Here is a 17,988-nt window from a genome sequence, read left to right on the forward strand (position 1 = left end):
ATTTCTTGATTTCTTGTTATTAAAAATAAACGTAATATAAAAATAACCATAAAAATAAACACTCATCTGCTTCGTTTATCCTGGACTACAGTTGAGAACAACGTAGTGGTTCAGGTGGCTTGCTGCTCAGGCCATCCAGGTTTCCCCAGAGCTGTTGCAGCCAAACAGGTGGTGGCTTTTTGGAGTATTTGAGTATTAAGTCAGAAAAATTGTGACTTTAGGTGCAATCTGAATCTTTCTGGTCCTGAAGGAAGTCTGTGCTGGATCCCTGCTGTCTGCCCGTTATCAAGTACAGTGGTGTTTTCTTGTGGTTCTTCTTTCTTCTGCTCCCTAGCACTCTGGTCAGCTCAGCCCTCCCTTCAAATCAAGCCATAGCATAATGTTAACCTCTATTGATTGTACATGTGATCTCAGCTGTTAGATCTGTTGGTCCTCAAAGGTACCCACTGTGTTTCCAACACGTCATTCTTGAAGGATGTATGTAAAGCACTCTCCTCACTGGTTCAGCGGAACAATGGTTTTATGTAAACCAGTGGTTTGTTTTCCTTGGCAGAAAGACAAAGCATAATGTAATAAACGTGACTTAAGTCTCTTATCTGTCCATACGGTTGAAGTAACGTCTCGGTTGCAATGACCACTTTAACTCAGCAGCTCTCTGTGTACAGGGGATGGGTCCAAGTAGACCTTGCTCTTGCCTGTGAAGGAGGCTGCTGCTGAGCTCCAGTGGGTTCCTGGGGGCTTCTGTGCAGTTATTTTTCCTCTGAACTTGTTCAGGGAAGTCTTTTCCTTCTATACATAGTGCTGTTCTAGAAGTGTGAGAGTGCAGCGGAACATATCTTTTAGAACCTGTCTCACGCTTGAAATGGCATGGTGGCTGCACCATGCTGAATTGGTACAACGGGCTTGGGAAACCAGTAAGCTGCTGTTTCATCCAGCTCTCTCCTTTTTAGAGTTACGAAGGAATGAGAAGAATTTCATGGCGCAGTCAGTACTACTGTTCCGCTATTGCATATGCAGTTGTGTTTAACAGCATACCTACAGTGCTGCAGAGCTTGTATAGGGAACGTGCAATGCAGAACAATGGCTGATTTAAAAATCATGGGTCAAAATCACTGCAAGGCTTCTGCTCCCTCCAGATTAGAGCATCTTTTGTGATCCAGGTAGTGGGAAAGAAAAAAAGGAGGTGAGGACCTGCAGGGTTTGTGCTTGGAAAACATTTGATTTCCTGGGGAGGGGAAAGTACCTGTAGGATCCTCAGGGCAGAACAGTCCTTGCTAGATGTGCCAGTATTGCACCACTTATCCACCTCTGATGGGTTTATAAATGGCTTTCAAGAAGTGTGCAGGAGGTGTCGAGTTTCTGACCCTGTTATGCTTACATGTGCTGGAGCAGTTGATCCAGGGTTCAGACAGCAAAACTGCTACCAGAGACTCAATATAGCTGATAGAAAACGTAACAGACCTCCAGGCCTAGAGCATGGTCTTGCCAGTCTTTCTCTGCCAAGCAGGACTCCTTCTGTTCCCTGTGCTTGCTGTGAGGGTGCACAGGCAGTGGATTTGGTGTGGTGACTCAGTCTTGGACAGCGTTAACCTTCTGCTGTGGTCTCGTTCCCTTTTAAGCAACCTTTGCACCTAGTGCTTCATATTGCTGTGCACTGAAGTTTGAGCGCCTGCGAGAGGTGAGAAAAGCATAGAGGGAAATGGAAATTAGAATCAATACTGCTGTTTGGCTGGAAACAGCTACTACGGAAGTTAGATTACATGGCCTACTCTCAAAAGCACATTAGTGCTGCACTCATGTCTCACAGGGAAAAGGAAACTATTTGTCAAATTTCTGATCATGAGAATGGATTCTGAATGCTCTGCTTTCAGCACTGCTTTTGTTTTTAAGAGCACTAATGAAACCACATCCTTTCATTCTTCCCTCTCCTCCCACAGTCTGTCCATGGCACGTTATTGGCCTCAGTGTAAGGATGTAGATTTTGTTGTAGAGTGATGAGTGACCAGCTGATAAGTCATGTGCTGGATTTAGTGGGGATGTAATCTTTTGGCCATCTGCTCAGGCACTCCCTGTGTCTGCATCCCTCTGATTTGCAAGCAAATGTTAAAGGTGAGATCGAATCCGCGGCTGTTCAGAACAGCCACGTTCCCTTTATGTGAATGTAAGCGTGTTCCCATTCACAAGGTTCGTGTAAAGCATTGTCTGAACCTCATGCTTACTTGGCATGCCTAATCCTAAATCACTGGCTGATATTATGGTGCACCTTGTCAGGAAAATACCCATCAGATAGAAGAGTGGACCGTAAGAATCAATCTGTAAAACTGAAATGTAACATTAACATATGTTTTACTGTTGTATTTCCCCCCCCTGGGCAATGATTTTAAACCTTTTCTACCATCTTGTGTTTTATCTTTCCCAGTATTTCAAGAGTCTGTTTTATTCTCCAGCCTTTTGTAGCACACGGACGATTGCAGAGACTGTAAAACCTTGGTTTCTTTACTCATTCTCATTTTTCATGAAGTGTCAGAGGCAGGACTTTGATTTAGATGTTGTCTTGTCTGTAGAGAAGCACCATAATGGTGGAGGATCTCCAAGGAAAATTATTTGTATGAACTGATTACTTACACCAGTTGTTCTTTTTTGTTTGTTTTGTTTTTTCTTGTCCACCTATCTGTTCAGTTTGCATCCAGTTGTTTCAAGGTAACCTGTCTACTGTCTAATAGCTTTTACCATTACACCGAAAATTGAGGTATATGTCAGTCTTTCATTGTTCCCTCTGCAATTGAATGGATGTTCCCTTGCACAGTGAGAGCAGGTGCATCTCTGCATCTCCATAGTGCAGTGTTCGCACATGGCAGTGCAAAGCTATGGGACTCTTTCCTTCCTGACTTCCTCTCATTTTTGTTGCCCCTCTGCTGCCCTTCCTGAGCAATGTAGCAGTGGTGTAGGACTTGCCTGTGAATGGCTGGGCTTCCTGCAATTTGCTGGGAGCAGCCATTTTGAAACCAAACGGGACTTAACATCTCCCATTTGTTTAAAAATGTTCTTTCTCAAAGCTTGGAGTGCCTGTGGTAAGTGGGATGAGTGGGTGAGGACATCTCTCATCTAGATCTTTCACTTAAAAATTTCATCTTCAGCTTTCCGCTTTGTGGCAGTACAGAAATAACTGTGCACATTGACAGCTGCAGAGACTGTGTCCGTCTCTGTGTCTAGAGGCAACTGGCCCATGCTAGATCCCTTTTTTTGTGTGTGAAATAATCTGTGATTTCCGCAGCGTGTGCTTCCATTTCCCTGCAGAAAACTTTGGAGCTTATTTCTACCAGGGAGAGACTGGCTGAAGTTTACTGCAAGTCCCTCTCTTTCTCCCTTCTCCTTTCCTCCAGCACATGCACACCTTTTCTTGTCTCCTGCCTTTTGCTGAGGAGAGGAGATAAACTGGTGACTGCCTGCTCCAAGGCAGCGTTTTCCCTTCCTCCTTTTCTTTCTTTTTCCCCCTTCCTCCTTTTCTTTCTTTTTCCCCCTTCCTCCTTTTCTTTCTTTTTCCCCCTTCCTCCTTTTCTTTCTTTTTCCCCCTTCCTCCTTTTCTTTCCTTTTCTCCCTTCCTCCTTTTCCCCTCCATTCTTTCTTATCTTGAAAGTTAGACTGTGGAAACTTTTGCTACGTGTTGGGTGTTTGTTTTTTTTTTGGTGGTTGACTTCCACAGTTCTTTTATTCTCCTTTTTGCCACTCAAGTGTATCTTCTTCTATAATTTAAGTATGTTTTCTTCTTAGTTTTAATTTTCCACCATGAAAACTACCTTGTGCCTAAAGATGTCTCATCTTAGTGCATACACTTAGCAAATGTGAGAAGAGCCAGTGCTGTTTTGTGTTCTAACCACTTTTTTTTGATAAATATCCTCCTGGAATTGAATTATCAGACGTGAGCTCTGAAAAGTGACGTTTGAATGCAGACTTGCGTTTATTTGGCATGGCAGGTCAATCTGATTTACAGGTGTTGTACCAGAGATACTGTTTGGGTTTGGTTATTTCAGGTTTTAGTTGAGTCTGCTCAGCACTGTTGAGGAAAGATTCTTTGCTTATAAAGAATTCCATATTTCTTTTGGAATATTTGTTGCATTGTGAGGTTGTATGAAATGGCATCTTACTAAGCAGAAAAAGCTAATTTTAAAATTTCTGTACATAAGCCGTATCCAATTGCTTTCCAAACTGTAATCCTATGATTTGTTTTTGAAAGGTGGAATAGGGTATGGAGGAGGCTCTGTTACCAGGTCTGTTAAGCTGAAGAAGAGTACAGGTCATTGGCCTCTAAGCCTCTGTTGTGCAGTGTTCTCAAGTTAATGTGATGTCCTTTGATACAACTATAACACGACAAAATCACTAACAGACTCTTCTTTTTTCTTTTCTTTTTTTTTTTCTCTTTACAGTAAAAAAAGCTAAACTGCAGGGACCTCCAGGTAAGACGTGCTCTGTTTGATGAGTCATGTGTGTAGCAGCAGTGGGTTCTGTTCACACTGCTGCCTCTAGTTTTCCTCTGCTTTTCTTTATTACTCCACGTTCTCTTACGAGAGACAAAAGCTACCCTCAGGTGTCCAGACAACCTGAGTTAAGAGAAAGCCTAAACTGGACATAGTATTGAGAAATATCCACCTGCTCTCCTGACCTGCACAGGCTGTGGGTGAGGAAAGTTTTCCTATAAGGTCACCTCTTCCCACTCCATCCTGCCTTTTCCTTTCGCCCTTCTCCTGATCATGTTAAAAACAAGATCTGAAAATATCCACCAGGCAGAATGAGTATGTGGCTGTCTGGTTTTGATGGACAAGACTCCTTGATCCTGAAGGGGGCTGCTGGATGGTACCTCAGGACTGATTCACTTGTGTTGTGGTCCGTAACGGCTGTGGTTGGGATTGAAATACCATCTGCCAGGTTGTGTGTCCACACAGTATAATAAACATAATTGGTTGGTGGCACCCAGCATTTCCAATCTAAACAAACGTTTCACTATGCTAGACAAGGAATCCTTAGCAGGTAAATATGTTTGTTGAATGAAATTTGATGTTCTGTTTAAAGAAGAATAAGCAATTCATTCTTTTTTCCTTCTTAGAACTCAGTTTTAGGAGGTCTATAAAAGTGTTTTATGTATTATTAATGGAATATTTAAAGAAAAAAATGACTGTGGCCTCTGGAACATCACCTAGAACAGTGCTCAGATCAAAATCAGTTCCCCAGCTGTAATCATGATGTATTTGTTCAACCGTATTCTCTTGAATAGTAGCTCTTGGGTTATACCTGAAAGCTTCCCACTTCTCTGGCTTGTGCATGTTCTGTTGCTTTCTCCTTGCCCATATTCCATGTCAGGTCAATAGCTGTGTGTAAACAAACCTAGTTTTTTCCAGGGAAGTAAAGCTGATTATACAGAGTGGAAGTGGACATTATGTACCTTAGCCTTTTTCCAACCAAGAACAGTACTCAGAGCTGTGAAGTATTTGTCCTGTACTGTAGCTAAACAGAAGTGTGTGAGTGTATGGCTTCACTAACAAGCCCAGTGTCCCAGAAGGATGTAAATTAGAATGTAGATAGCTATGAGGAAATCCATCTTTCAGTGACTCCTCCTTAAGCTTCTGGTTCCTGTCTGTCAGGATATTTGAAGCTAGATGCTGAGGTGTGCTGTAGTAGCTCACAGCAATATGAATTTTGGCAGCATTAAAATGAGTTGTGATTTAACAAATACTGGGGTACAGCAAACATGCAAGTATTAAAAGTTGTACACTGCTTTATAGCTAATTAGTTTAAGTCTTATTCAAGGTTTGGTGAAACTGATAGGTAGGTCTGAGGTGGGAACTCTGTTCATTCTCAGATGCTTATATTCAAACTTCCTGTGTGTCTGTGCTTGGCAGCTTTTAGTCTTGCTAGCAAAGAGGCAGTAGGAACTAGAAAAAAAGCCTCATTCAGGCTTTTTTATTTTTTATTTAGATTTAGAAGACAAAGCATCTGAGCATATCCCGGCGTATCAAAATAATGAGCATAGCACAGTTCTTCCAGGTCAGCTCGTTTAAGCAACACAGATCCATTTTATCACAATCAGCATAAGTCACTATTTTCTTTCTGCCCCTGACTTGTCTTTAAAGTTTATTTGTGGACTCATGGACGGAAAACCAGATAGTAACTAGGAGAGCAGTTAGGTGAGAAGGGAAGAGACAGCATGATTGCCACTACTGCCTCATGCTTGTTTATTTTAGCTCTGCATGGTCCACATAATGGGCCCTATACCTTCATGCTGTTTTATAGAATCATAGAATGGCTTGAGTTGGAAGGGACCTCAAGGATCATCAGGTTCCAACCCCCCTGCCTCAAATAGGGCCACCAACCTCCACATTTAATACTAAACCAGTTGCCCAGGGCAACTGTATAGATCTAAAAACCTTGAAATATTGTGCTTGTGTGATGAAATGGTAAACTGTGGAAGATAACTTTTTGCCTCTTGTTCCCCAGATAAATTCAATACCTATGTGACCCTGAAAGTGCAAAATGTGAAGAGCACAACAGTAGCGGTGCGAGGTGATCAACCATGCTGGGAGCAAGACTTCATGTTGTAAGTACTGTGCTGTGCACTGGTGAGGTGGCTGTGGAGTGAGAGCACTGACACTTCTTTGAAGCTGCTTTTGTGATGTGCTGAATGGACTAAGTAGTTAAGTGAGTGAAATTCCCAAACTGGTGACAACTTCAGTAATTTACTTTTCTGTTGTATACACTGACCTGTGCTCAAGGAGGTGTGAGACTGGAGATCATTTCTATGGGGCCCTGGATTGGTGGTCGACACAAGCTTGTGTCTTTTAATGATAACAGTTTCCCTGGATTCCTGTTCTCAGACATGTTTGGTAGGTAGGGTGCAGCAGGGGCTTGGATACTCCTTGGAGGATGAGGAGCTGGAAGCAGAATGCAGTGTAACATCTGGCAGAGCAGGAGCTCACCTGTCAGTGCTAAGTCCCACAGTACTCATGGAATGTGAACAGGGCAGCTCTAAGGACTAAGTGAACTTCTGCTGAGAGACCAGACTGTCAGACAAGCTCAAAGTAGTGAGGCAGCTCCGAGGTTAAGCAGGGAGTGCACATTAGAAAGTCAGACTCAGGATTATGTCTGGTAATGGCAATCAGGGTCAGATGTAGTCCTGCAATTGCCAGTCAGGCCCATAGTGGCAAGGCTGAGGTTGTCATAAGAAGTCAGTCTCTGCTGGGTCTGGACTGATGATATCTGAGGGCAGGCATGGAGTGCAGCTGTGGCTAAGCCAGAGATGTGCACATCTGCAGTTCAGGTTACTTATGTAGCTGACTGGAGGCCCATTGCTGGGCTTAAATGGAGCTCCTTGGTCATGAGAAAAAGGTGTGGGTGGAGGCCCTCTGATGAGGCTGGTCAGGGCAGTTAAGATCTGTATGTGCACCCAGGGCCTCTGCACAGTGATCCTTGTTAGCTCTTTTTGCTCAGGTTTGCATGGTGACATTTCTGCTATTAACCTGCTGTCCATGGAAGTGCTTTGCAGGTCCCCTTTTGCAGTGGAGGGGATGTCAGTCCCTGCCATGAAGAGCAGAACCAGGTCCAGCTCTCTCAAAGCTTCTGGTGCAGTTCTCCGTAGTCCTAACACAAAACTGCTATAGCCTTGTAAGACAAAGTGAACGAAAGTTACTGAATCCTGGAGTTAAGTGTTTCATTTTAATTTTTATTTTTTCCCTGAACTAACATGGACTTGCTGTTAGGTTGGGGGATTGTGGTGGTTGTCTTGTGCAGAACACAGCTGTTGTGCAGGTTTTGAGAGGAACTGAGATGTTTATATAACCTGTGTAGGAAGAGGTGCTCATGGGGCTTAACAGGTATATTACCCAACTCAGCAGCAATTTATTGTCCCTTCCCTGAAGTGGGAAGCTTTTGCTTCTGGCTGCCTGAATCAGTACAGCATTGCTGTCAAAGCAGTGCTCTTTACTCCCCTGTTCTGTGGCCCACATTTACTTTTGGAGCAGCACCTGAGGAGTGTGCTTCTGGAAGAAGAGTTTGGTGTCTGGTGAAACATGCTCCTGAATTGCACCATCATCTCAGCTATACCATTCCTGTTGCTGCAGAGTCTGTGGCTGCCACTGACATGATCCATGCAGGACTGGGGGTAAGGCTGCAGCAGGGGATTGTATCTGTCTGCACAGTCACATGCCAGTGCCCATGCTACTGACTTCTTCCTGTGGGTTGTGTTCAGCCACAACACAACATCTTTAGATGTTGTCCAGGGGTACCCATGAAGCTACTCAGCAAGGATTTAAGAGTGGCACTCGTTTGTGCTAGGTGACTGCTCTCATTATTGCTCCTCCTCCTTCCCCTGTGACAGCTCCTAGAACTACTCTCAGATTGCAGCTGGGAGTTTTGCATGCTGTGAGGTCACTGTGCCACTCCATAATTAGTTGCTAGGGGATATGAAAGCGGAGTATTAGCTGAACTACCTCACCATTATCTTCCCTGATTTAGCCAGGAAGCAGTGCAGTTTCTGAGGTGTTTCTTTAAAAGAATATATTGCATGTGGCAGTGAGCATGTTTTGCACGATGCTGTATACATTAAATTGTCCCAGGAACAAAAGCATTTTTCCAATATTGCTGCTCATTAGCTTGCTTTTATTCTTTCTGCAGTTAGAAAAGATTTTAGAACACAGTAACTTTTCTTTGTGTGAAGGATGCTTTTACTGTCTATCTCTACCTGTTTCTATAGGAATAGTAAAAGAATACAGTGCAACTAAGACGACACTTTCTGTCTCTCTATGACTTTTTTTGCTTCCCAACTCTTTGTGAGAGGTAGAAGTGCAGAGTTTGCTGCTTTGGAGATGTTTGAAATTTGCCTGTTTACCAGGCCAGAAAAAGCACTTCGCTATCTTCTTTGGGGACATTTTGAAGAAGCTTTAAATGGGCTGCGTATCTGTAGCAAGCGCCTTTGTTGTGAAAGCGCAAGCTGTAATATTTCAACATAATGGTTTAATGAGTGCTAAGACTGTTAAAATGTCTTTCATTTAAATCTGGGGGCTGAGGGAGGGGGAATCTTTTGTTTAAATTGTGGGGGAGAGAGGGGCAGGGGAGAGAAAATGAGGGGCATGAAATTAAAATCTCAGCTCTTTTGTTCTTTGAAGCTATTCTTCATCTAACCAGAAGGTGGGGAAAGGGAGACACTTCCCAAGGCAATCAAAACCATTGTGCTGAAAATCCTTTTGTTTTTCCTTTAGTGTCATATCCTTTGTTGCCCTTTACAGACACCTGGTGAATATCTTATTCTGTCAATGTATGTTGAAGCAAAGAATGTGATTTTACAGTATGTCTGAAAATCTAGTCAGTTTTCTTTCCCTTTGTGGCTTCACACTCGTCCTGCCAACAGAAAACCAGTGATTTTTGTTACTTCAAGCTTGTCTGTGCCATCAGTTAAATGTGATTTTTCCAATGCACAAGCAGTGGGAAGGCAGAGAGGTGACTGCACAGGTGGCTGGTTATTAGCTTGGCTACGCTGAGTAACTGTATCCAAACTTAGAACCAATGAGTCATTTAGATTGAGAAAGATCTCTGTGATCAGCAGTCCGAACATCAACCTGGGTCCCATTGGTAAACCAGGTCCTTTAGTGCCTCTTTTAAACACACCTGGGGATGGGGACTCCAACCTCCCTGAGTGGTCTTACAGATAAAATTGTCTCTTGTTGTGAAGTGTCTCTGGGATAAAGCTAATCTTTGCAGTGGTTCTTTTTTTTGTCCAAGATGATAGCCTATTGAACACAGCAATCAGCATGCTTAAAGCTTCCTTTCCTAAACTTAACATGGCTGCATTTGACTGGACAGAAGGACAGCAAGCAGCAGCACTTTATGCTCAGGATGCCTACTTTAGGAATTGACAGTTGCATGAAGAGAAATCCTGAGCTCAAATAAGGAGCTGAACCTTCATAAGTGAGTTGATTCTGTATGAGCAGTTTTCAATACATTGCTTTTATCATTCAGGCTGTGCATCTGATGTACTTTTCTTAAGCAGGCATGTTATTAATTGTCATGCAAAAGGGAGGCATTAATGTTAGAAGGCACTTGGGAGAAATTAATTTGAGATGCATCCTCAGCTCATTGACAGTCAGTATCTCTGAGAACTGAGTACTCACTGGTTGCTTGTGTGTATTGCCACCTGTTGCTGGAGGTTTACATGGCTCAGAGCCTTTTGGTACCACACAGAGGAACAAAGTAACTGAGCTCTGTGCAAGAGATAGTGCTGCTGATGCATCTGTGCAGTGTTTGGGACTGATAATCCTGGCATGTGGTAGGTTCAGGGATAGGTAGTTAGCATATTAGGACCTGACAGAGTATGCTTGCATTTGCTGTGTTTTTGATGGTAAGTATGTACCCACTGTGCATGGGGTGACTGATGAGGAAGAGCAGCTTGCCATTGTTTCAACTGAAGCTGTATTTCTTCATCTTGTGCTTGTAACTGTTGTGATGAGTTTCCTATTGGCAGTACATACATGAATTAGTTTAGGGTTTTATTTTGCAGTTTCGTGTACTTAAACTATGGGAAATGCATTGTTAAAAAGTAGTGTCCCCTACACGGATGATCTGTCTTGACCACATGCTTTCAGAAGTTGTCTTTAGCTTGACGTAGCTGCATGGAAAGTTTTACTGGGATAATTGCACTGGTAATGCAGAACCTGAAGTAGAACAGTTTCATGTTCAGCGTTTTCCTCACCTGCTGTGTCTTTTCTTTTGTTGCAGTGAGATCAGTCGGCTGGACCTGGGCCTAATTGTCGAAGTATGGAACAAAGGACTTATCTGGGACACGCTGGTTGGGACTGTATGGATTGCTTTGAAAGCCATTCGCCAATCTGATGAGGTTAAAGTAACACACAGACTTTATTTTGACAGCTCCAATGTTCATAGTGTTATGAATCTAGCCTGATGCAGATCAGGATTTTGCTTCTCATCAGATCTTCCACTTGCAAGGCTGCTGAGGTTGAGTGAAGGAAAAGGACTGCATCAGTGTTGCACTTTGTGTGTGTGTGTTCTTTGTTTTGCTTTACTTTTTTTGTTTTAAAGAAGGCCATCAACAGTGAGACCAAAACTGAGCATATGTAGCTATCACTTTTCTTACAAATGACCTCCGAGATAAGGTTTAATCTGTTGAGGAACATGTATATTTGAAGTGCCTGAGGTCTTAAGCACTTACTGCTTAGTCTGATGCTCAGATGTCTGCACATTCCTGATAATGTTATAACTGCCATGATAGCAAGTGTACTGACTTTTAAGGTGAGCTCAGAATATGTCTGCATCATTTTCTTAAAGATTCTGGCTGCAGTGTTAGAAGATGTCTAGAGGTTCTGATAGGTACTGAAAAAAAGTAGGAGATGGGATGCACCAGTTTCTGTAGCTCTCCTGCCTACTTAATTTGGTAGTTCTTCTAAGTAAGCAGGATTTGTTTTTTTTTTAAACTTAGTTTAAAAAAGCTTAGTTTCTCTGGCTGACCAAGTACTCTCTTGTGTCTGCCTCTGGGGAATTATCTTTGGAGTTCTGTGGAGAAGTCAGTAGTTCTACTGTGAGATCTCTGCATCTTGCCTTTACAATATGTTCAGGATTTGGAAGCCCAGGCAGCCAGCTCAAGCTGAATGGATGCCATTAAGCATTAAAAATCATAGAATCTTTAAGGTTGGAAAAGACCTCTAAGATCGTCAATTGTCTACCAACCATCAATATTACCCACTAGACCATGTCCCTAAAACAGGTACCAGGTCTTGAGGTCGGTGAGGTTCTTCTTGAGCCCTTATCTTAGCAAATGTATGAGAGTCACTGCAAAAGGACATGCCGGACATGAAATTTGATTTGTGGCTTGTGATTCACAGGAAGGTCCTGGGGAGTGGTCTACATTAGAGGCAGAAGTTGTAATGAAACGTGATGAAATCTGTGGAACCAAAAACCCGACTCCTCACAGAATTTTGCTGGACACAAGATTTGAACTACCTTTTGGTGAGTGCATTTCTATGACTTACCTAAGGCATTAAAAGAGCAGAGAGCAAGCATTTGGGAGAAAATTGAGTCTCACGGTTATGTTGTGCTTTTTTGCAGTTCTGTAGCAGTAGTTCTCTGCAGATCAAATTGATGGTGTTCATTCTTCATTTGGCTTTTTCTTATAAGAATCACCAGGGAAAATGTGAAGGTCTGACTGTGTTGGAATGTTCAGACTAGCAGCAGTTTAAGAAACTATTTATAATATTTTAGGATTGTACACTCAGACATTTTGTTCCTAAACAGAGAACATTTGCTTCTTTGCATCTAGATACATTTGGCTCTAGAAGAGGTCAGATGCGTAGTTAGAGCTTTTTTGAATGAGGTATATGTGATAGGTGCACTTAAACCCCGCGAAGAGCACACGGTTCAGTTAGTGAAACATTAATGGTCAGAGCAGATGAACATTATCATTAACAAGGTATATAAATAACTTGGTGTCATAAGAATAACTGCCCTTCTGCTGGTTACTTTTGGTTGAAAAGTACAGTGTGGAAAAGCAGCCAATTGGAGCAAATGCATCTCAAGTGTGTTTTTTGTTTTTATGATTTATTTTTTCTTCCTTTAATGAGGAAGGCAGATCCTTAAGATCTAGAAAGGAGGTTGTTTTTGTGGTTTGTGTGTATGTGGTTCCTCCTCAACCCCCATTTTCATTCTGCCTTGGGCATTTCAGTGTTTCAAAACTGCATGTCGTTGCTAGGCTCATCTCTCCTCCTTTGCTTGTTTCATTTTGCAAGTAAGCCCCTGTCAGCAGTAACAATTTGCATCGTGCTCTAAGGACCGGTGGAGCACTTGTGCAGTTGCTGGCATTCAACCAGCAGCTGTCATGGTTGGCCATCTGTTGTGGAAAGAAGTTAGGTCATCTATTAGTCTCATAACTTTCCTTCCTGGTGCAAGGCAGGATGTGGGCTTTGCTCCTGCAGCACTAAAATCGATCTAAATTGTATCTTGTCCTCTGAGTGCAAAACTGGTTGTACTGTTCTGAGTGCACAATCAGCTGGGTGATGGAAATTAGGCTGGGTGCAGTGTTCTGTAGAGGTACCAGGCACTGCTCTTAACTACAGTCCAGTCTGTAAAAGAGAGAAGTAGCTGATGTCCAAAGCTGGATAATGTTAATGTGGAGCTCTCTCTCATGAGAACCCTCCTGATGATACACTGCTGTCCACTGTCAGTTGGGAGTCTGTTACTGAAATTGATATTTTGTAAGGAGAGAAGCAACTGTTTCCTTGTGGGGTAAAAGATTAGTTCTTTGGGGCAAATGTATTGGCTTCTGAGAGGGAGATAACAGAGGACATGTAGATTAAGGTAAGGCCTTAATATAAGAATTATAAGAAGGCCTGTAGCTGATGCCTTCTCATGTGTGTTCGTTCTGATGTTGATTGTAAATTCTCTCTGATTTAAAAGAACAAGATGTTACGACCTCTTTCTATGCTCAGTATCCAAATGAGAATTTGCTTTCTTCTGCAATCATGTTTTTGCTTTTACACTTTGTGATTTTTCAAGTACATGAAAACAAACTCCCTGGGAATGGTTATTTGACAAATGATGAATATTCCATGTAATAGCATGTTTTCTCCCTGTTGTGACGCTCAGAACACAGGTCTCTTGTTTCTTTTGCTTTAGAACGATGACATATAATTCTGAAAAATAGGATTTTGTGAAGAAAAACAGGAATGTTAAGTAAATAATGGGAACATTGAGACTTTTCTGGCTTTGAAATAAGATGAGTGATCATTTAAAACACATCTATTATTTGTCCCTATACTTTCAATACCAAGCACAGAAATAACAAGAATTTGACGCAGTTTTATTGAAGACTTTTTAGAGTGGAAAAGTTGCTGGTTTGTCTGAAGTTTTGTAGTGTCTGGGAGACAGTGGGAGCTTCAGTTTGCTGTTTTCAAGGCTTCTGCTGCTCTTTGCTTGAAGTGTGCAACTGTATTTCTTGGAACTCTGTTTTGGGATATTTTTCTTAGGAATATAGCATCTTCCCATATAATCTCCACCAGTGTTTCCCATCTGATGATGATGTCTGCTGCTGTTGCCTGTAGGGTAGAGATGGAGAGGCACTGTGAGATGGATCATGCGCTGTCTCCTTGCCCTTGTGGTACTGTAGGACTTGAAGGCATGCATGGAGGTGGCTCAACCCATAGGTCTACCTCTGCATCTTCCCTAATGCAGACTGGATTTGCTGATATCTCCCTGTAGCTGAGGGGTTAGCAGTGCAGTCTTTTTATGCCCCACATGTTAATGTTAATACAATGTTGTCATATAAGCTGGAACCTGCTAATTTTAACTCACAAAGAGAACTAAATTGTTCATTTATCTGCTGTAAATGTTCATTGGTCAGCAGCTCTGTCACTGTAGACATAATGTGTTTGCAGTGACACTTAAGAACATTGTGCATCATGTTTTGTTTCCCTGGAAAGGTCTCATGTCTGTTGCAGATGCAGGAGAATCTGAATGATGTGTGTGCCTATGTGCTGCTTGTACTGCTTCCCAAGTCTGGTAAAACACATCTGTCTGGGATAGCAGCTGTAACAGAACAGTGTGATTTTCTGTTTGGCTGTGGTTTTGGACTTTTTCCATTGCTTCTGGCTGCTTTATTTTATTTAGGCTAGAGAATGCACACAGATGTAGTATTCCAGGTTGCTCAGTATGTATATAAAAAAATGTTCTGGTGTATTTCACTGGAGTTTGCAAGTTTGTGAGAGAACAGAGAACAAATCTGAAGGCCAAAGAAGGTAAATTCCTTGATGTAAAACATAGCTGTGCATGCAGGCAAGTGAGAAAGAAAAACTGGATTGTTTGCACTGTAGTCCTGAGTTGGTTTGCTCTTCCTCCTTCTATTTAGTATGATTAAAATTTCTGTACTCCTGGTAATCTGGAGAAGAGTGGCATTTAAAGCTGATAGAAATGCAAGAGCGTGCTGATGCTGCTAGTGAGAGTATCTGATGCAGGCAATAAAAGTAATTTTCTTTATATATATATATTTTTCCCCTTTCTTTCACATGAATTTGTTTTTCCTTGCTTCAAGTTGGAGAGCAATCCCCTCCTAAGAGAGGCTAGGGCAAGCTGCTGTACTCTTTTCTGCACTTGGTGATATAAAATGCTTTTTCCTCAGGTCACCCAGAAGTTCAGCTTTGTTCATGTTTAGTTTTGTAATGGACTGATGAACGTCTATGATGGCTTTGATATAACCTCCATGTAATGCACTGCTGGTTCCAAATGCAGATCTTGACGTGTCTTCAGTAGTAGTGTTGCTGGTACGGTGTTAGTTTGTGGTGAATAAGGAAGAAAGCAAATCTCTGGGCTCTTCAGCAGTGAGCAACTGTGTGTGATCAGCTGTGGTGCTGGTGACCAGGCTCACCTAAATGTGCTCTGCCATCCCTGAGTTCTGAAACATTAGAGCTTAGAGAAACAGGACGACTGGAGTACAGCAAAGTGTGAGCTCTTGGCTCCTCAACGTGAGCACTTTGTGCCTGTGCCAGACTTTCTAGTAAGATAATTGGAGTAAAAATGCTTTTCACCACTCCCAGGCTGGTGGCATGCTGATCTGCATTCAGCCCCCTGGTGGAGTAAATAGACTTTGTTGTTTTATTATCTTGGGAACTTTGTAGAAAGATAAATGCTCAGAGCTGCAGAGGCATTTCAGTGAGAAGTTGTGAAGACTCCCATACCTCTGGAAGGGCAAGAAATTGGGATTGAGAAGAGAAGAATCCAGGTGAAAGCTTGTAAAAATGTGATGGAAGGAATTGTATTTTTATAGCACTTGCATATGCCTCAGCCCACAACTTGCCATGTGAGGAAAGACTCAGGTGGGGGAGTGAGAGGGGTAAGAGTAAGGAGGTGGAGCGAGGATCTGGACTTCAGAATGAAGTCTGCATAGATGCAACAAATTTCTTCCTCAGATAATCAAGTCTTTGTGCTTCATTGTAGTCATTCTGAGTGAACAGAGCAGCCTTAATTTGGACTTCTGCCCCAGCCCCCTTCTCCTTGTCTCAAAAGTACCATTTCCATTTCAGTTCAGCCTTCTCACCAGAGTGATGTGGTAGGAATTACCAATGCATATCGACTCCATGATGTGACCTGACTTCCTCAGATATGCCTTATCCCCACCATGGTTGTGCACAGTGATACAGATTCAGGTTGAGCCTGGCCATGGTCTCTGAACCTGTCCTGCTCTTCTTGTCTGGGAGCTGTAGGACACAGCCTTGGCTGGCAGGTCCCTGCCCTGCTGTATATGAGGTTTTCCTCCCCTTGGGAGCAACCAGTCCTTGCTGCCCACTGACACCAGGTGTCCCAAGAGAGAGGGATTTCAGCTTTCATCCAAGGGTGGCAGTAGGAGCAAGATTGGTAACACTTGCAACCTGTTCATAGGCATCAGGTTAAAAAGAACAGGAAAACTAAGGACTAGGTCTGCCCATTTCCTCTCTGTTCTTGTTTAGCACTGATGAATGGCCTTGCTCCTCTTGTTTGCTGAGCATGATATCAATGCAGTCCTTAGCTGGCATCAATCAGATGGTCTCTGTTTGGACTAGTTCAGCTTCTTATCTTGTAAGCAAAAGTTAATGTAGCAGAGTAACTTGGACTTGCAATCAGAGCTGTGTAGTGATGTAAGAGCTGCCCAGTGGCTGTGGCCTTGTAAATGGTAAGGCTGTGATCTCTGCATGAGGTATTTTCATTGCCTGTTCTCCAAAGAGCCAGCATCAACAAAGAAGTGGTTATGGTTTTATAGAAATGTATGGGGAAACTATATGTAGTTAAACTGATCTCTCAAAAAATCAAGATTTCTCTCTCATTGGGCGCTTACTCTTCTGAGCAGATAACTTCACTGGATTTCATAGTTAAATTCTTAACGTTTGCTTTGCGGTAGCTGTACTGAGATTAGTATTGATGACAAGTTTCCTTAAGATCAAAAAGATGACCTAAAACATCCATTATCTAGACTGTGGCGGACGTAATTGCTACCTTGCATAAGAAGCTGTTTTTCTGGAATAGCAGCAAACCTGTGCTAAAACACAGCTCAGTCTGTGAAAGAAGCACCTTGGATACTAGATGCAAACAACAAACCCAAGACGCACACAGTGCTCCTTGTTGCCAGGGCATGCAGCCAAACTGCGGCCTATGGGGAGGCACTGGAGTTTCCTCTGAAACCACTACAGTTTATTCAGTTTTAATGGTAATCCATCACTTCATTGCTCCTAGGTCTCTGCTCTAAATTGCAGGTTTCCAAGATGAATTGTTTTGGCTGTGACCTTTAGTACCTCAGTTTGGGCTTTTCTTCATCATTTACAGGTGTGATGCTGTCAAGGACAGAATGCCATAGATTTTTCTTCAATGTTTAGATTGCTTGAGATCCTTTCTGGAGTTTCTCGTCCTCCCAAATCTCATCAAGTCCTGTGCTCTTTTCAGTTAATTGCTGACCTCTTTCTAAATTCACTTTGTTTTAGATATCCTTTGAGTGTCATCCCTGACTTCTGCAGAGCCCATCTAAGTTAACTGTGCAACTGTGGTCTGCAACACTGATGATGAAAAGCAGTTATGCTTTCCTACAAATCCTACAAATTCCATTGTGGAAGACCATTGTGGAAGTCCCTCTCGTATTTCTCCTACCTTGTTTTTGAATAGCATGTGACAAGAAAGCAGTGTAGTTAACATCAGAACAGAGCAACTGATTCTGTGTGTTATGATTAAAATAAATTACTTCCGTCTCCCTGCAAGACAGGTTTTCTATTTTCTACTTAATGTAGGTATTCTTGACACAGGTACTAAGTTTCTAGTGCCCTAAAACTTTTTCAGGTAGGGCCTCTATTGTCCCCCTTCTCTGGGTGAGATTCTGTTCACAAATAGAAGTGTTTCTCTTATAAAAGTGTAGGCATTTGTACACAGCCCATGGAAATACCTAATTCTGAAACTTCATATTCCATGAAATCTGTAAATGTTCTT

General features: G+C 42.4%; 1 protein-coding gene across 1 annotated transcript in view; it reads left to right on the forward strand.

Annotated features, from left to right (window-relative positions):
• The window catches only part of UNC13B (unc-13 homolog B), a 204,141-nt gene that overhangs the window by 19,075 nt on the left and 167,078 nt on the right, over window positions 1–17,988 (forward strand). The window contains exons 2-5 of the mRNA XM_072358936.1: window positions 4,425–4,454; window positions 6,490–6,589; window positions 10,759–10,876; window positions 11,880–12,003. Of these exons, the coding sequence (XP_072215037.1) occupies window positions 4,425–4,454; window positions 6,490–6,589; window positions 10,759–10,876; window positions 11,880–12,003 (372 nt within the window). The remainder of the gene's footprint in view (window positions 1–4,424; window positions 4,455–6,489; window positions 6,590–10,758; window positions 10,877–11,879; window positions 12,004–17,988) is intronic.

This window comes from Excalfactoria chinensis, chromosome Z, assembly GCF_039878825.1.
Source record: "Excalfactoria chinensis isolate bCotChi1 chromosome Z, bCotChi1.hap2, whole genome shotgun sequence".
NCBI lineage: Eukaryota > Metazoa > Chordata > Aves > Galliformes > Phasianidae > Excalfactoria > Excalfactoria chinensis.